The sequence below is a fragment of the Meleagris gallopavo genome, chromosome 1 (genome assembly GCF_905368555.1).
Source record: "Meleagris gallopavo chromosome 1, MGAL_WU_HG_1.1, whole genome shotgun sequence".
Classification (NCBI taxonomy): domain Eukaryota; kingdom Metazoa; phylum Chordata; class Aves; order Galliformes; family Phasianidae; genus Meleagris; species Meleagris gallopavo.
In genome coordinates, this window is record NC_139404.1 from 1,203,220 (window position 1) to 1,218,730 (window position 15,511).

At 52.7% G+C, this 15,511-nt stretch overlaps 2 protein-coding genes across 2 annotated transcripts in view; both read right to left on the reverse strand.

The window, feature by feature from the left end:
- Window positions 1-4,711, reverse strand: part of UBE2H (ubiquitin conjugating enzyme E2 H) — a 44,254-nt gene extending 39,543 nt beyond the window's left edge. The window contains exon 1 of the mRNA XM_003201793.5: window positions 4,410-4,711. Within this exon, the coding sequence (XP_003201841.1) occupies window positions 4,410-4,462 (53 nt within the window). The 5' untranslated portion in view covers window positions 4,463-4,711. The remainder of the gene's footprint in view (window positions 1-4,409) is intronic.
- A 1,331-nt stretch (window positions 4,712-6,042) lies between these two features.
- Window positions 6,043-15,411, reverse strand: ZC3HC1 (zinc finger C3HC-type containing 1). The gene is made up of 10 exons (XM_085242908.1): window positions 15,282-15,411; window positions 13,451-13,562; window positions 13,120-13,270; window positions 11,766-11,849; window positions 11,048-11,175; window positions 9,783-9,940; window positions 8,853-9,075; window positions 7,791-8,000; window positions 7,257-7,454; window positions 6,043-6,492 (listed from the first exon to the last, which is right to left on the reverse strand). The coding sequence occupies exons 1-10, from the start codon at window positions 15,401-15,403 to the stop codon at window positions 6,424-6,426; spliced, it is 1,455 nt and encodes a 484-aa protein (XP_085099034.1). The 5' UTR covers window positions 15,404-15,411; the 3' UTR covers window positions 6,043-6,423.
- Between the last annotated feature and the right edge of the window lie 100 nt (window positions 15,412-15,511).

Genomic DNA, 15,511 nt, shown 5'->3' on the forward strand with positions numbered 1-15,511 from the left:
AAGCGTGCTTCCTGACGCACCATTTTGCAACACAAGGCATTAGTTTTGCTACAAAAAAAAAAAAAAAAGCAAAACAAAAACAAGAAAAAGAGTTGATGCAGGATTTTAAACTGTTACTACAAAGAAACAGCCTCCAAGATTTGTTTAATCAGCATTTAGCCACCTGATGTTTAAGAACTGGGTACTCAAGCATGATGAGGGCTGCTCTGCAATCCAGAGCATCAAAATCACCCCAGAAGTAATTAGAATTACCCACGTGCAGAGAAATACAAAGACTTCATGGTGCTTTTTGGTTTTAAATAGGGTTCAAAAAGCACCAAGACGACAGCCTTAAAGTTGGCATTTGGGAACAAAGATTTTTGCCTCTCCTCTTATCGATATGTCAATGTAAAGCTCCAATAACGGAAGGCACAGTGCCTGCTCTCCTAATAGCAGAGAGCTTTGTTTATAAGGCATAACCAGTACCTGCATTTCAGTGGGGTTTTGGGTTCTGAAACAGAATCACGGCATCATCTACGATGTCCATCCGTGACTCTGTGATCTTGGTGCATTCTGAAGCACCACCGCCATTACCCTCATCCCTGGAGATCTCATTAAAGCAAAACCCCAGAAATAGAGCAAAAAAAAAAAAAAAGCAAAAAAAAAAAAAAGCAACGTTGCCATTTACATTCCCATTTGTAAAAGTTTCCAGAACTCTCCTTAAAGGGAAAAAAAAAAAAAAAAAAAAAAAAAAACCAACAGAAAACCAAGCGCTGAACCCTACCAAAACAAGACATTCCAGTGCACATGCTCTTCCCTTGGGGACAGGCCAAGAGAACGACACGTGACGGGGCCCTATTGCTCAACACAACCTGGAAGGGGTTCAAGTCGGGCGATAAGTGCGGCGTAAGCCCATAATGAGCAGAAAAAAAGAATTCAGCTCAGTGTAAACTGCCTCCTACCCTTCGCCTCGGTCGATCCCAGTGGGGCAAACACTGAGGTTTTGAGATTACAAAAGGTTGGGTAGGTAAATGAGAAGCTTTGTGCTCCCATTCCCCCTCGAGCAGAGTCTGTGGATCACCCTCCCCAACAGTGTGACGACGCTCAGCCCCACAAACAGCGCAGAAATGGGAAGATCTGAGCAAAGTTGGGCACTGTTTGGAATTCCTTCCACGCACACAACGGGGCAGCAGCACCCTCCTTTGCTAACATCAGCTCCAAACGTTTAAAAACAGAGCTCAAATCCTCCAAAGGGAGCCAGCAAAGGAGGAAAATAAATCAGTGTGGAACAAACTCCCATCCGAGGGGAAGCTTCAGCGAGCACACCTCAAGGAACAATAAACCACGGCTCAGAATGGGGACAGCAGCCCCCAATTGCCCTGTGGTGGGCTCAGGGACCCCCAGCTGTGCTCCCTGGTCCAGGTAAAGCTGTAGGGTCACCGCTCCCCATCAGCTGTCGGCTCGCTCCGCCCCGGCCCTGGTTTCCGGGTAGTAACAGAGCAGCCAATGAGTGGAGTTGTGAGCTCTGCCCGAGGCCTCCTGCCCGTGAAAAGGGATCTGAACACAACGGCTCACCCTAAAACGGGGGGCACAGCAAGGCTTCAAGATCCTAAGGGGTATCTGGAGGGATGCAGAGCTCCAATGGGATACAGCGTGCAGGATCCTAAGGGTGACAAAGCCACAGTGCATCCCTCCCAGGGATGGGAGGATGGGGAGGGGGGATGGGAGGGAAGTGCCCCCTGCTCTGCGTCATCCCCAAAAAGTCTGAGGGACAACAGCGGGGTCTGCAGCCCCCCCTCCAATGGGAGAACGCAGCACAGATGCCACATCCTCGGTGTTTGCAAGACCAGGAGAGAAACAATGAGTGACTCAGAGTTTCAGCACATCAGCATCATCGTCAGCCAGGCGGTTATTAAACATCGGCACATTAACGCACACACAGCTCTGCTCCAACCCACCTCCCCCCCCCCCTCCGCCCCACAGAGCAACCTCTCCCCGTTCCCTGCTCACAAAGAGGCAGCCACAAAAGGACACGGACGTGTTGGGATTGAGAATGGGAAGCATAAAAGGAACCCACTCTGCTCCTGAACCTGTCAGAGTTGGGGGGGGGGGAAAGCAGTGGGGCTGTGCGGTAACACAGCGATCCTAAAGGTAAAGGCTGGAAATCCTAAATCTATGCCATCATTCTGTTAAAAATAAGAGGTTGAGAAGGGAAACTGTAATTAAAACGATAGCAAAAAGGGAGGGGGGAAGGGAGGGGGGAACCACCATGACAACAACACCCTGGAGCCTCAGGGAGGAGTGCATTCCTTCAGAGGAGTCCTCTCTCATTTGGTCACCACCAAAACCATCCGAGAGCTCCAGGATCCCACACGACTCTGCTTCCACCCCAACGTAAACGAAGGGAAATACATTGGGATCTGGGGCCCAGCGAGCTGAGCTCACCCTGTTAGGCAGGGCGAGTCAGACAGACAAACAAAAAGGGCCATGGGGAGGGAGGGAGGAGCGGTGAGCAGTCATCTGACACATCCAACTTCCTAAGTTTGCTGTCCTTTCCAACCCCACAATAAGAGATCTCTGCTGTTGGAAGAACCCTTTTGGGTTCTTTTGTCGAAGGGGGGAGAACGAGAGCAGAAAGCAGAAAGCGTTTCGTGAGGGGTTGGAGGGGGGGAATTGTGGAGATTTGGGGGCTTTCTATCTCCCCCACCGACTTTAGGAATACACAGAATAGAGAAGCACTTTGGAAGACCTCTTCTTTGTCTCTTAAAACGCTGCGGCTACAATAGGAACAAAACAGGAATAATAATAATAATAATAATAAAAAAAATAGAAAGGAACAGGGGGGAGGTGAAAGGAGAGCAGCATCGGGCTCAGGTTAGGCCTCGAAGGAAGACACTTCCCCCACCATCAAACAGCTGGAATCGCCAACACCCCCCAACCCCCTCCTTCACAGCGATTAAGCACCGATGGCAATTTGCATCGGGCAGAGAATGACATGTGTGTAACTTTAAACCCCCCCCCCCCCCCCCAGCACCCCCTCGGATAAAAATAGCTGCGATTCAACCATGATCGCGAGTCATTTCCTATCTGCTTTCAAAACAAGGCGAAAACACAGCGAGAGAGGCTTTGGGGAGAGCGAAGCACACACGGAACGTCAACAGAAGTTTCCTTCGATAAGCCACAAACGGGAGCAGAGCTCTTCCCATCCCCCACACCCCCACCACCCCTTCTAAAAAAACACTAAAAATAATACAAAATCCCAAGCAAGTTTGTTTATCTCGCTGGAAACTCAATCAGACCTCCGTGGTATAGAGAGAGCAGCCCGAGAGGGGCTGGAAAACAGCTGGGGCCAATGTTGGGTTTTGTGGCCCCTTCCTCCCCCACCCCAACCCCTCCACTTTGAGGGATGAACTATGAAGAAAGGGATCCCATAGGCAAAGTCCCAACGATATTTGTCAACACGGAGAGAGAGAGGAAAGGATTCACCTTCTGTATAAAGGAGGAAAATAAAAAGAAAGGTGGAGGAGGAGGGGGGGGGGGGGGGAAGAATATAAACATGGAACGGTTGGACGAGAAATATAAACAGTTCTATCACGAAAGGAGGAAGGGGGGGGGAAATAAGCTTTAACCCAATGTGGGATGTTACATAAACAGCACCTTGAGGTGCCCCCCCCCCCCGCAACCCCACACCCGAATAGAGGTGTTTAAGGGGCTCTAAGGCAGGGCCCTCTCCCAAAATATATAGAAATAAATCAAACGAAAGCCTTTCAGCTGAAGATTCTGAGGGAGGTGTGGGGTGAATAATGATAGATTTGAGGGGTTTTTCCATTGGAGGGTTTTGGGGGGGCGTTAAGGTGGGGGTTGGGGGGGTATTAAGGTGGGGGCTGGGGGGAGTGTTAGGGTGGGAGTTCGGGGGGGGTGGTGTTAGGGTAGGGGTTTGGGGGAGGGGTGTTAGGATGGGGGTTTGGGGGAGGGGGGGGTGTTAGGGTGGGGGATCTAAAGGGTCTATAGGTGGAAATGTGCCCCTATAGAAATATGGGAGGGGTCCAGGAGTGAGGGGGAATAATGACAGATGCTGAAGGTGGGAAACCCCCCCTGCTAAAATAATGGGAAGGCTCGAAGCAGGAGGGGGTTGAGAGGGGGGAGAGAGGAGGTGAGGCCTTCTCTCTATGTGGGGGGGGGGAAGCGAGGGGGTGAGCTCTGGCTCCATAATAAAGGGATGGAAGAGGTGGGAAAGGGAAATCTAACCCTGCTTTAAGGGCAGGCCTCAGCCTGAGGCCTCACAAAGGGACGCTGCCAAGGCTGGGGGGGGGGGGACAACACGGGGTTTTACCACCCCCCCAAACCCGGTGCAGGCCCCAAACCAAGATCACGGAGAAAAAAAAAAAAAAGAAAAAAAAAAAAGAAAAAGAAGTTAAAGGGAAGGATACAGCTTGACCACGTCGGTGTCCATCCGCCTCTTGCCCGGGCTGGGGGAGGACATGGTGGTCTCGGCCGCCCCCGGTGCTCCGGGCTGGCTGTCAGCTCCGTCGCCTCTATACCGTCACAGCTGAGGAGTGAATGGAGCTGGTGGGGGAGCCGCTGGGACCCCCCCCTCGGTCGTCGACTGTCGTCGTTGTTGTCGCCTCCTCTTCCTCTCTCTCTTTCTCTTCTTCCCCCCCCCTCCGCCCTCTCCTGTGGTGACGGCGCGGCCGCCGCGCGCTCCCTCAGCGCCGCTCCGCTCCGCTCTGCCGGAGCCTCACTCTGGTCCTCTGACGTCACTGCGAGGTGACGTCACAGCCCCCGCCGCCGCGCTGCTATTGGTCGAGAGAGGCGGCGTTCGGCAAGCTCCGCCTTACCGCGGAGGGTGATGGGAGTTGTAGTGTGTGCCTGTGTATGCGCGTGTGCGTGTGTGTGTGTGTGAGGCCGGACTCGTTGTGGGGTCGCGGGTTCGAGGCCCCGGTGGGGACGTTGAAGGAGGGACCCAAAATCACAGCGAAACACTTCAAGGAAAGAACCCCACGGGATTGTAAATGAGTCAAAGCGTCACTGTTGTCACGCCAGGGTTTCCGGTGTGACAGAGCTGAAGCATCACCCCGTGCCTCAGTTCACCCAACCGGATGGGGCAGGTGGCACGGAGGTGACACACGAAGGTGACAGCAGGGCACGTGACAGTGATATTAAGGGATGTTGAATGTACCTCCACGCCCCAGGGTGGACATCCTGCATTCCTGACCCTGACATCATCCCAAATTTACCCCAACTCTACCTCCTCTTGAGTAAATGCAGATGAGGAACCTCAACACGTTGCTGCAGAGAAGGAACCTCACCCCCAAAGTTTGGGGTTCGAGGTTGGTTTCCTCGATCTGCTGCCCCCAAAGGGCACCTCCATCTCAGAGCCCACATCCTGAGTGAGCCACAGAGGGCAGAATTTGGGGAGAATGGAGGGAAGGGATTTCCATGCGAGCTGAGAGGTGGGCTGATGAGATCCCCCCTTTCCCTTTAATGTTCCCTGGGCAGATGGGAGCACAGAGGGGGAAAAAAAAAAAAAAAAAAAAAAAAAGAGCATTTTTTCTTTATTTCTTCCAATTGATGCACCATTATGGCTGAAGGCAGCCAATAACCCCAAAAACACGCAGCTCAGAGGCACTCCCTGCCCCCAAGAGGGGATAAGAGAGAGCCTTTGCTCTGCAAAACAGCAATGACATTTCCCTATGCGTTCACCCACACTTTGACAGCAGCACACCCACAGCAACAGAGCTGCTGGGAGGGGATGGCTGTGGGGCCTGAGCCCTCCCCAAAGCCTCTTCCTCATCATCCTTAAAGGATGGAGATGACAGATTGAGGTTTCTTTTCTCGGCTTCTTCTCCCCTTTTCGGTGGGGAGATCAGCACCAAAGCCCCAAGCAGGGTTTTGCAGGGTTTTTGGCTCTGTCACAGCCTCCCTGGCTGACTTATCAGCCCAGAGCAGAGGACCAGGGATGCTATCTGCTCTCAGCAGGTTGGAAACACACCCTGATGCTTCAATACAATCCACTTTGGGCAGCTGCCTGCCCTGCCACAGCAGAAAGGGCTGTAACAACTGTAAGAAATAAAAGTGAAATGTTTATTCCCACCTGGCATCACTTTTTTCCTATGCTGCTGCTGGAGGGTCACAGCCAGACAGATGTCACCCTCACCAGGTGACCACGTCTCGCCCCGTGCATCCCCCAGCTCCAAACAGGGCTGTTGAAAACTTGGGGGGAGAGGAAAGCGGGGTCCAAAGCCTCCAGCAGCAATTTGTGAAAAGAAAGGACCTCCAGGAAGGCAGCTGGGGATGGGGGGTCCTAGCAGGCGCTGGGGGCTGTGTTTGGCACTGGGGTGGCCACGGCCTTTGCAGCACACAGCTGTGAAGCAGAACCATGCTGGATTGACACGATGCCCCACTCTGCCTGCAAGGCTGCAGTTCCTGGAGGCAGCAGCCCGTTCAGGAGGGATTGATGCTCTCCCACTGGCGGAAAATGCGGAACACTTTGCAGGATTTCACCGAGAGGCTCTGCGGGAGAGGGGAGCAAAGCGACAGAGGTCAAAGCAATGCAAAGGGACCCACTGACAGCCAACCTAAGGACTCCCCTCCAGCTCCAGGCACCCATCACCAAAGCATGCGAGGAAAAACCGCTGCCCCCAGAAAAAGCCATCTGGAAATATTCTTTTTGGATATCAACAAACCAGTTGGCTTCAGCTCTTCCCTGTTCTGGGCTACTCACATGCATGAAAATGGTAAGAGATCAACCCTTTTGGGGTCACAACTCACACAAAATGCCTGAGAGAAATAATGAGGGAGGACTGCTCCAGCACGCCCTGCAGCTCAGCCCCAAGCAGAGTGGAGGGGAAAAGGCAGGAGCACTCAGAGCAGATAACAGGGCCCTGGAGAGGGTGCCTGCCACCCACTCAGAGTGGGCTGTAGCTTCAGTTTTGCTCCCCTGGCTCAGCAAAGTCACCACTCCAGCAGCCCAGGGCTGTGGAGGGCAGGACCCAGTAGTCACATCCCAGCTGGGATGCAAAATGAAACTAAACCTCAGGCAGCACTGAGCTACTCTGAAACACTATTATTTATAGCAGCCTTTGGACAGATCCGTGCTCAGATGAGACCTGGCTGAGAGGCTGTCAGCACAGCCGAGGGGAAGCAGAGGCTCTGCAGACACACATTTCATCCTATCCACTCTCTGCTAGGTCTCATCTACCCCACAAGGCATTCAGGTTTGGGAAAGACTGGAGCAAGCAGTGATTGAATGCTTGGGTTCAGGACTGTAGGCTCACCACAGGCTCTGTCTCAGGCACTTGGTCACACTTTCTGCTGGCAAGGAGTGTGCTCAGGACCACTTGCCAGCCTGGCTCTCCCTTTGCAGGCTCCTTCTCAGGATCCCCTGGGGCTTCTCCTCCCTCCACTGCGTTGACCCAGGGACACCAGTCACGATGCTGTGAGCTGGGGTCAAAGAAACTCCTTGGAGAAGTGTCCTGAGCAGTAGGGGAAAGTGACAGTTAAAGAAATCATAGCATAACTTGGGTTGGAAGGGACCTTAAAGATCATCTACTTCCAACTCCACTGCCACAGACAGGGTTGCCAACCACTAGAACACATTGCCCAGAGCCCCATCCAGGCTAGCCTCGAGCACCTCCAATGACAGCATGGTTTAAAACAGACTCCAATAACACAACAAAACCCTCTCCGTGCCCAGACCCCAGCCCAGATCCATGTTATGAGGACAACACCATCCTATGGATCAGGGACCTCACCCAGATCTGCCCCCCCAACCCAGCCAGACTCTCACCACCCATCCCCATGGCACTCACTGAGCTGCTGGAAGAGCAGAGCCGTGGTCTCTTGGCTCTACGGAGGGGACTGGATGGCACCTCCACGTTGTCTCCTTGCCCCATGCTGCGGGTTATGGGGCGGTTCCTCTGCGTGGGGCTGGCAGCCTCCAACTCACCCCCTCGTTCCACGGGGCTGCTGGGGGGATCTGAAGACCTCGGGCGAGAGATCGATGGGGAGGGGCTCTTCTCCTGAACGGGAACAAGTGGTTAATGGAGCTCCAAACCCAAGATATGCTGGGAAGCCTGGCAAAAAGGACCTGGGGACCTGGTGGGCACCAAGCTGAACATGAGTTGGCAGTGTGTCTTTGACACAAAGAAGTGCTATGGGCTGCACTGGCTAAAGTATTGGCCAGGTGGATGAGGGAGGGGATCCTATCCCTCTGCACTGCACTGGTGAGGTCACAGCTTATGGACTGGGAGCAGTGCTATGCTCCCAGTACAAGGGAAACCTGGGCATGCTGGAGAAGTGTTAAAAATGATGGAGAGGTTGGAACATCTCTCTTACAAGGAAGGGCTGAGGGAGCTGGGAGTGTTCAGCCTGGAGAACAGGAGGCTCAGGTGTATCTACACTCAAAGAAAAGATTCAAAGAAGATGGAGCCAGGCTTCTTCAATTGGTGCCCAGTGCAGTTCCAGAGGCACTGGGCATAAATTGGAGCCATGTGAACACCAGGTGGGTGCCAAATCCCTGGCATAGGGACTCAGAGGCTGTGGGATCTTCTTAGGAGTCTCCAAACCCATGTGGACATGGGGCTGGGCATAGCTCTGGTGGATCTGCTGGGCAGGGTGGAAACCAAATGGACCAAGGTATCTCCAGCCCCAGCCAGGATGGGATTCTGTGATTCTTCTGGCCACCATCCTGAAGGTGACAGGGAGATGCCACCCAGCTTCAACAAGGGATCAAAGCTCTCTTAGCTCTCCTACCAGCAACTGCACCACCACAGACATGACCCATGGCTGGAGACACTGAGATGAGTCCCTTTAGACATTCCAAACTACAACAGCCTGCATGCTCTAATAATCACATCAGGACCATGCCATACCTGCTCAGAGCCTGGCGAGATCGTGTCTTGGCTCCGTGTGAGCATCCTGCGTGGAGATGTGGGCACAGAAGGGCCGCGCTCTCCAGATGCTGTCAAAGCAGTGCTTGGGCTCCAGGAATCCAGCTCCAGCCCCGCAGATTCCAGCTGGTGGAACCCCCACAGTCCCACCTTCCTCATGCAGCGAGAGCAGGTGATGACTGAGAGCACAGAGCCGGACACAGCGCTATGGGGACAGAGCCAAAGAATGGGAAAAGGTTGGGATGAGGTTGGACTCTTCCCTAGAATCACAGCTTTCAGAGCAGATGCAGGTATTTGTTGCTTTTTTTTTTTTTTTTTTTGGTAGCCTGATGTGCTGAAGTATATTAAAACCCATCTATAAGCCCTGATTTAAAACCAGCTTCTTTTCATTTCGTGTGGTTTACCATAGATCAGCTGCACGCTCAGCTATCAGCTGAAAGTGCCCCAAGACATGGCTGTCCCATCTTCAGCCCTTCTCCTGTAAGAGCAGAATGCCTCAGGCACAAATAGTGCAGCTGTTCTGCTCACATCACACGCTTTGGGAAGCACAAACCTTCGGGTCATAAAACTTCCCTCTTTTCCTGCAGGCCTGACAAGCCATGAGAGCATCCCTGAAGTCTGACACCTCAGGGGCTTCAACATCCAAATCACCACTGAATGGGGTGACTGACAGCTCAGAGATCTCATTTCAGATCCTGACATCTCAGGAAAAGACATCTATTTTAGATGAGGTAGGAGCTGGAGTTTATATAAGCCCATCCATTTTAACAGCTGAAGATAAAAAAAACTGTGAAATAGGGGACAGCAAACACATCACAAGAGACATATTCGCATTCCTCCAGCCCCTAAGATGCGTCACTGGCAAAAAGGGCAGACCCTTGGGATCTCTCCAGGCATCACCCACGTGCTGACCTGCAGGTCCAGCCGCACAGAGCCAGGACACAGGCAGGAATGTGCACCTGCAGGATGTCTGAAGCAAACTTCATCGGTGGTTTCTCTCCCTCGGTCCTGTGCTCGAGTTCCTCCTTGATCAGCTGGAGGAGCAGGCTGATCTTCTCCTCTGTAAGGGACTGTGGGGCAGAAAAAGCCAGCAGAGATGGAGGTCAGAGGCAGCATTCAAATTCCTTTGATCATTTTGGAGTTTGGGGCTGAATTCTGCCTCCTGTTTGGTGCCACATAACTCCAGTACTGCAGCGCTGCCCTTGAGACTCCTAATGCTGGCAGCAGGAAAATGAGCATGGGAAAACCCATAGGGACAGAAGAGTGTTAGAGGGTTTCAGGTTAGAAAAGTGAGTGAGCGAAAAATAAATGCCTTTCATACCTTCAGATAAGTCTTTCTCCCCACATCAGGCAAGTTTGTCTGACAAAACACACCATTTCTATCCACAGACCATGCTACATATATGGAGAGATCCCATTTCTACCCACACCAAGGACAAAGTGCACGAGCCAACACGTTCAGCCCTTCACTCTTTCGGTTTCCACCACTCAGCAGTGGTGACCACAGAACATCTCTGCGCTTTCTGCTGAATAGATGGAGAGTTTCCTGGTTCCTTTGCAGCTTCTCATTGCTGAGAGCCATCTGTTTCCCAGGGAGCGTGCCCAGAGAGCCAGACTTGGCTGCAGCAGAGCAAAGCCTGGCCAGAGCACTGCAAGGAGGCAATCTCACACTGCTCCTGGCTGCAGCTACGCTACAACCTTAGCTCCTGCCTCTCCCCTTTTTCTCCCTGAAAATGCAAGCTCTCATTTCCAGATTCATGTAGGATTGCATTTATTCATTAGAGAAGTGACCCACGGGCTGCTGCTGCACCTCAGAGCCCCTGAAGGTAATGAATGGGAGTTCTCTGCCAGGAGCCTGTAGGACCCCAGATCACTCTTGCTGGGCAGCCTGCATGCTAACAAAGGTGCAGAGCAGGAGCCCAACGCTTCAGCCCTATTCCCACTGACATCATTGTGATGGCACAAGTCAGATGTGCCAGCTCTGGGCAACAGCTTACACAGCAGAAACCCTTCCAAATTCCTTTTAAACTGCTTCCAGAAAGGCCAGGTGAAAGCCACCCCGCAGGAAACATCCATGCTGAAAGCCAAGGAGATGACATTAACATATGCACACACAGGGATGTCTGGCTTTGTCACCAGTGACTTGAATGTTCCCCAGTCCCCCTCAAAAAACTCACCATGTTCTTCATGTCCTCTGCTCTGAGGGAAGGCAGCTGCAGCTCCAGCTGGCACAGGTTCTGGAAGCGCTCCAGGAAGTCCTGGAGAAGTGCTCTGGGTTCATCCACCAGCAAAAGAGCAAAGCGATCTGGTGAAAGAAAACATGGGCTGTGGCACCAGCTTTCCCCCTCCTTGTTATCCCACAGAAAGAGAGGAAATGACCAGCAAGGGTCTTCCAATAACAGTCTCCTATGTTTTAAAGGAAAAGCTGAGAGTCTCCTGTTCCTTTGCAATCTTCCTTTCTAGTGCAGCACAGCTCTGAATCACGGAACAATTCAGGTTGGAAAAGACCCCAAAGATGATCGTGAAGATGAAGTCTTTCACCCTTTGAGTGTCCCATGTCATTTATCCTCCCCTCTCTCCTCTCAATTATATCCTGAACAGCATTTTAACTGCCCAGAAGGCACAGGAAGGTAGAGAGGCAGCACCAGGTTCAGCCCTGGCCCAGAATTCAAGATCTGGGGCTCAGTTACCTGCTGAGACTGCTCAGAACCTTCCCTATATCACTGTTTCAACATCCTTGTGATGGGTAAAAGAGGTCAGCTATGGCAGTGCCTGCACTGAGAACCTGAAGAGAATGCATAGGCACAACAAGGAGGGAAAACAATAACCACAGAAAGGGTGAAAACAAAGGAATAATCCCAGAGCTGTGCACTGTGTGGGCTCTGTAGGACCAACCTGGGCAGGGGCTGTCTGGCCAGAAGCAGAACTTCTCATGAGCGGTGCACAAGGACTTCTTCAGCTCCACACAGCGCTCCTTATCTGCAAGGCAAAACTCACTTCTGTACCTCTGCAGAGCCACCTCCTCAGGGAAGGGCTGGGAAAAGCAAAACAAGGGAGAGAGGAAGGCAGAAGTTTGTGCTCTTGGCAGCTGAGATCCTCCTGTTCCCGAGGCTGTAACGTTCAGGGCCTGAAGCTCTTAGCTCCCCTCCAAAAAGAACTGGCAGCATCCTGCCCCTCCAGCCTCCCTGCAGGAAATTACATGCCAAAGGGAACAGATGCTTCAGCGAGGTTGGATCATCTGCACAACACCAAGCCTGACCACTGCAGTGCAGCCAAAACCCCCTCTTGCTTCTGGGAGCATCAAGCATGGACCAGAGGAGCCTGCCATGCTGTATGCATGCAGCAGACAGCTCAAGCTAGCCACCAGCACAGGGACTGCTTGGCTCTTCCCAATTTTCTGGTTGCCTGAGCTGCTGCCAGTCCCTGGCTAACTCAGCTGACCCTTCTGCTTGGGCTGTAGGAGCCACATCGTAGCTGGAAATCAAGCTCCCACCTCCCTCAAAAGAATGGGTACTGTATTTAACTTATTCACACCTTTCAGAACCAAATTATTAATATTTATTTTAAACATTTGCTTTTCTTTCCCCTCTCTGATTTTCACGTTTTCCCAAACCAGCAGCATGATTACTAATGGAATAATTAGGCTAAGGCTTATTTAACAAAGATAGCCTGGACAGAGGGCATCAATATTCAGAGGGAGCCCAAAGGAAAAGCATATGCAGCTCCCAGTTATGCATGATCTGCCCTGCATTTGTCAGACACTGGGGCTGCACCCTCTACTATCTTGCAGGTAACAAGAGCTGGGAGAGAAAAAATGAAAAGAAGAGATGGCACCCATTGGTAGCAGGTCAAAAAATGTCTCTGCACAGAGGGCAGACCCAGGTGAAGAAAAGTAAGGGTTTGAACAGTGATAAAGCACAGCTGAGCCCTGCTTCTGTTCTGAAGCCATGGGGCTGAGAGGGAGGCATTTCTGGAGCTGCTATTGCTCTGTGCCTGTGCAGCAAAGTATCAGAGCTGGCCAACATTCTGTAGCCAGCACAGTTTAACAGGGAGTTTTACTGCTAGGAACCCAAACTTGCTTAAGTAGGTCAGTAGAGGGAATTACGTATTAAATGACAGAAGATGAGCACTCAGTGGACTCATTCCCCTGCATCAAGATAAAACAGCAGAGGATCACAGCAGCAGACCAAGCAGCCTGCAAACCCTGACAATGAGAGCAGGGGTTTTAATTAAGCCCTGCCATACGTACACTTGTTGAAGTCAAAGGTGAGCTGCAGGCTGACACAGAGGAAGGCTTGGCAGCTGGAGCACTTCAGCATGTCACATTCCACGTTGGTCCACCCATACTTGGCACAGACCAAGGGAGACAACTCGTGGGGTTTGCCTGCCCACTTCAGAGGGTGCTCGTGTTAAGGATAAAACCCCATTAATTACAGGCTGACCTGTGAAGCATTCCTCATAGGGTGATTTGTCCCAAGAAGAAAATCCTCAAAAAAGATGGAGCCTGTGGAGGAACTACAAGGATGGTGACAGCAAAGCAAAGGGAGGGATGGCTGGAAATTCAGCATCAGAAAGGATATAGTGAACGTTTCTACTCTGCTGAAATAAGCTTCTTTGCTTGTTGACTCCAAGGAGAGGGCATCAATTTGCAAAGATCCATTAGCTGATTCCGACCAGTCAGACGTGTCCTTCCTGAAAGGAATAGCGAGTCAGCAAGGGAAACATCTGTGCTGTCCTGGAAAGACTTCATCAATGCATCAAAAATGCATAGAGCACTTCTGACCATCTCGTCCTTCAGGCTCATCCTTACTGTAATCCCTCATCTAGAAATCAGTGTCTTTGAGGGGAAACACAAGTGCTCATTTTTAGTGATATCCCCCAAAGCTGCCCAACAACCCAGTGCCCACCAGTACTTTCCAGTGCTCATCCGGAGCCCCCAGTACACACCACTGTCTGTTGGTCTCCCACAGAGCCCCCATGGTGGGACTGCATGCATTTGAGGTCAGAGAGCTGGTTCCTGGACAGCTCATTTAGGATCTTGGCAGATCATTTGCTTCCCTTTCCTGCTCTCCCATCATCTCCCATTGCTCATGACTGCCTCCCAGCACCTTCCCAGTGCCTTGCTACATTCCAGAGTTCCCACTCATCTCCTCCCAGTGTCTTCTGTGCTTCCCACAAGACCTAGCATCTCCCAGTGCCCCCTCAGCACCCCCAGTGTCTCCCATTTGTCCCCTCCCAGTGTCCACCCATAATTCCCAGTCCCTCCCAGCCTGTCTCAGTGCCCTGTTTCTCCAGAACTCCTTCCCACAACAAGACCCAGAAAGTCCTAATACTTCCTCAGCGCCTCCTAGTATCTCCTAGAGTCCTAGTATCCCCTCAGCACCGCCAAGTGCTTCTCAGTTGCCCCCTCCCAGTTCCCCCATTTACTTGCCAGTAACCTCTCTACGCTTCCCAGTCCCTCCCAGAGTCTGTTTTCCCAGTAACCAACCCCGCAACAATATCCAACATCTCCCATTATTCTCTCAGTATCCTCAGTTTCTCTCAGTTGCCCCTCTCATTACCCCCCCAGTCTCTCCGAATCCCTCCCAGTGTCCCACCCTTTCCCATAACAAATCCCAGCCTCCCCCCCCCCCAGTGCCCCCTCAGCATCCCCAGAATCCCCTCAGAGACATCCTTGGGCCCATTGCTTTCCAGTTGTCTCCTCCTAGTGTCTCTGCATACATCCCAGTCCCTCCCAGAGCCCTGCTTTTCCACAACCTCTTCCCATAACAAACCCCAACATCTAATACCTCCTCAGCATGCCCAGTGCCTCCCAGAGCTTCCCAGTTCCCCCCATCATTCCCACTTCCTCCCAGCACTCCATTTCACCAATATTTCTCCCCACAAACAGACTCAACACTTCTTAATACCCCTTCAACATCTTCAGCACCCCATCATCACCACCAGTGTTCCCACTTACCAACCCCCAACCAGCCCTCTATGGTTCCCAGTGCCTCCCAGCCCTCCTCAGTGTCCTGTGTCCCCAGAATCCCTTCTCATAACAAACCCCAACACCTCACAGTGCCTCCCTATGCTTCCCATCCCCCCCCCAGCCTATCTCAGTGCCTCGTTTCCCCACTATCCTTCCCTACAAGAGGACCCAACGCCTCCTAATACCCCTCCAACGTCCCTAGTACTCTGTCAGCACTCCCAGTTGCTCCCCTCCAGTGTCCCTTCTATGCTTCCCAGCCGCTCCCACTACCCCTTCCCACAAAACCCAACACCTCCCACTGCCCCCCAGCTTTTCCAGCGTCCCTTCACAGCTCTTCCCCCAACCCCCAGCCCCCTCCCTCGGTACCGCACGACCCAGCCCCATCCCAGGCCCCACCGCTCTCCCCAAGCCCAGCCGCCGCCGCCGCCCCCCCCCCTCACCCTTCAGGCCCGCTGCCCTCAGAAGCGATGCCTCCATCAATGAGGTCCCGGATTTGCTGCGGGGTGACGGCGGGCGGCCTACCCCGACCCCCCTCGGCCACCTCGGCGCTGGGCGCCGCCATCTTGGTCCCTCAGCGCAGCACTGCCCAAAGGCCGGGTGGGGGCACCGCGGCCGCGCACGGTCGTTCCGCCGATTTCCGTTCCCCCTTCTGCACGCTCTCTCTCAGCTC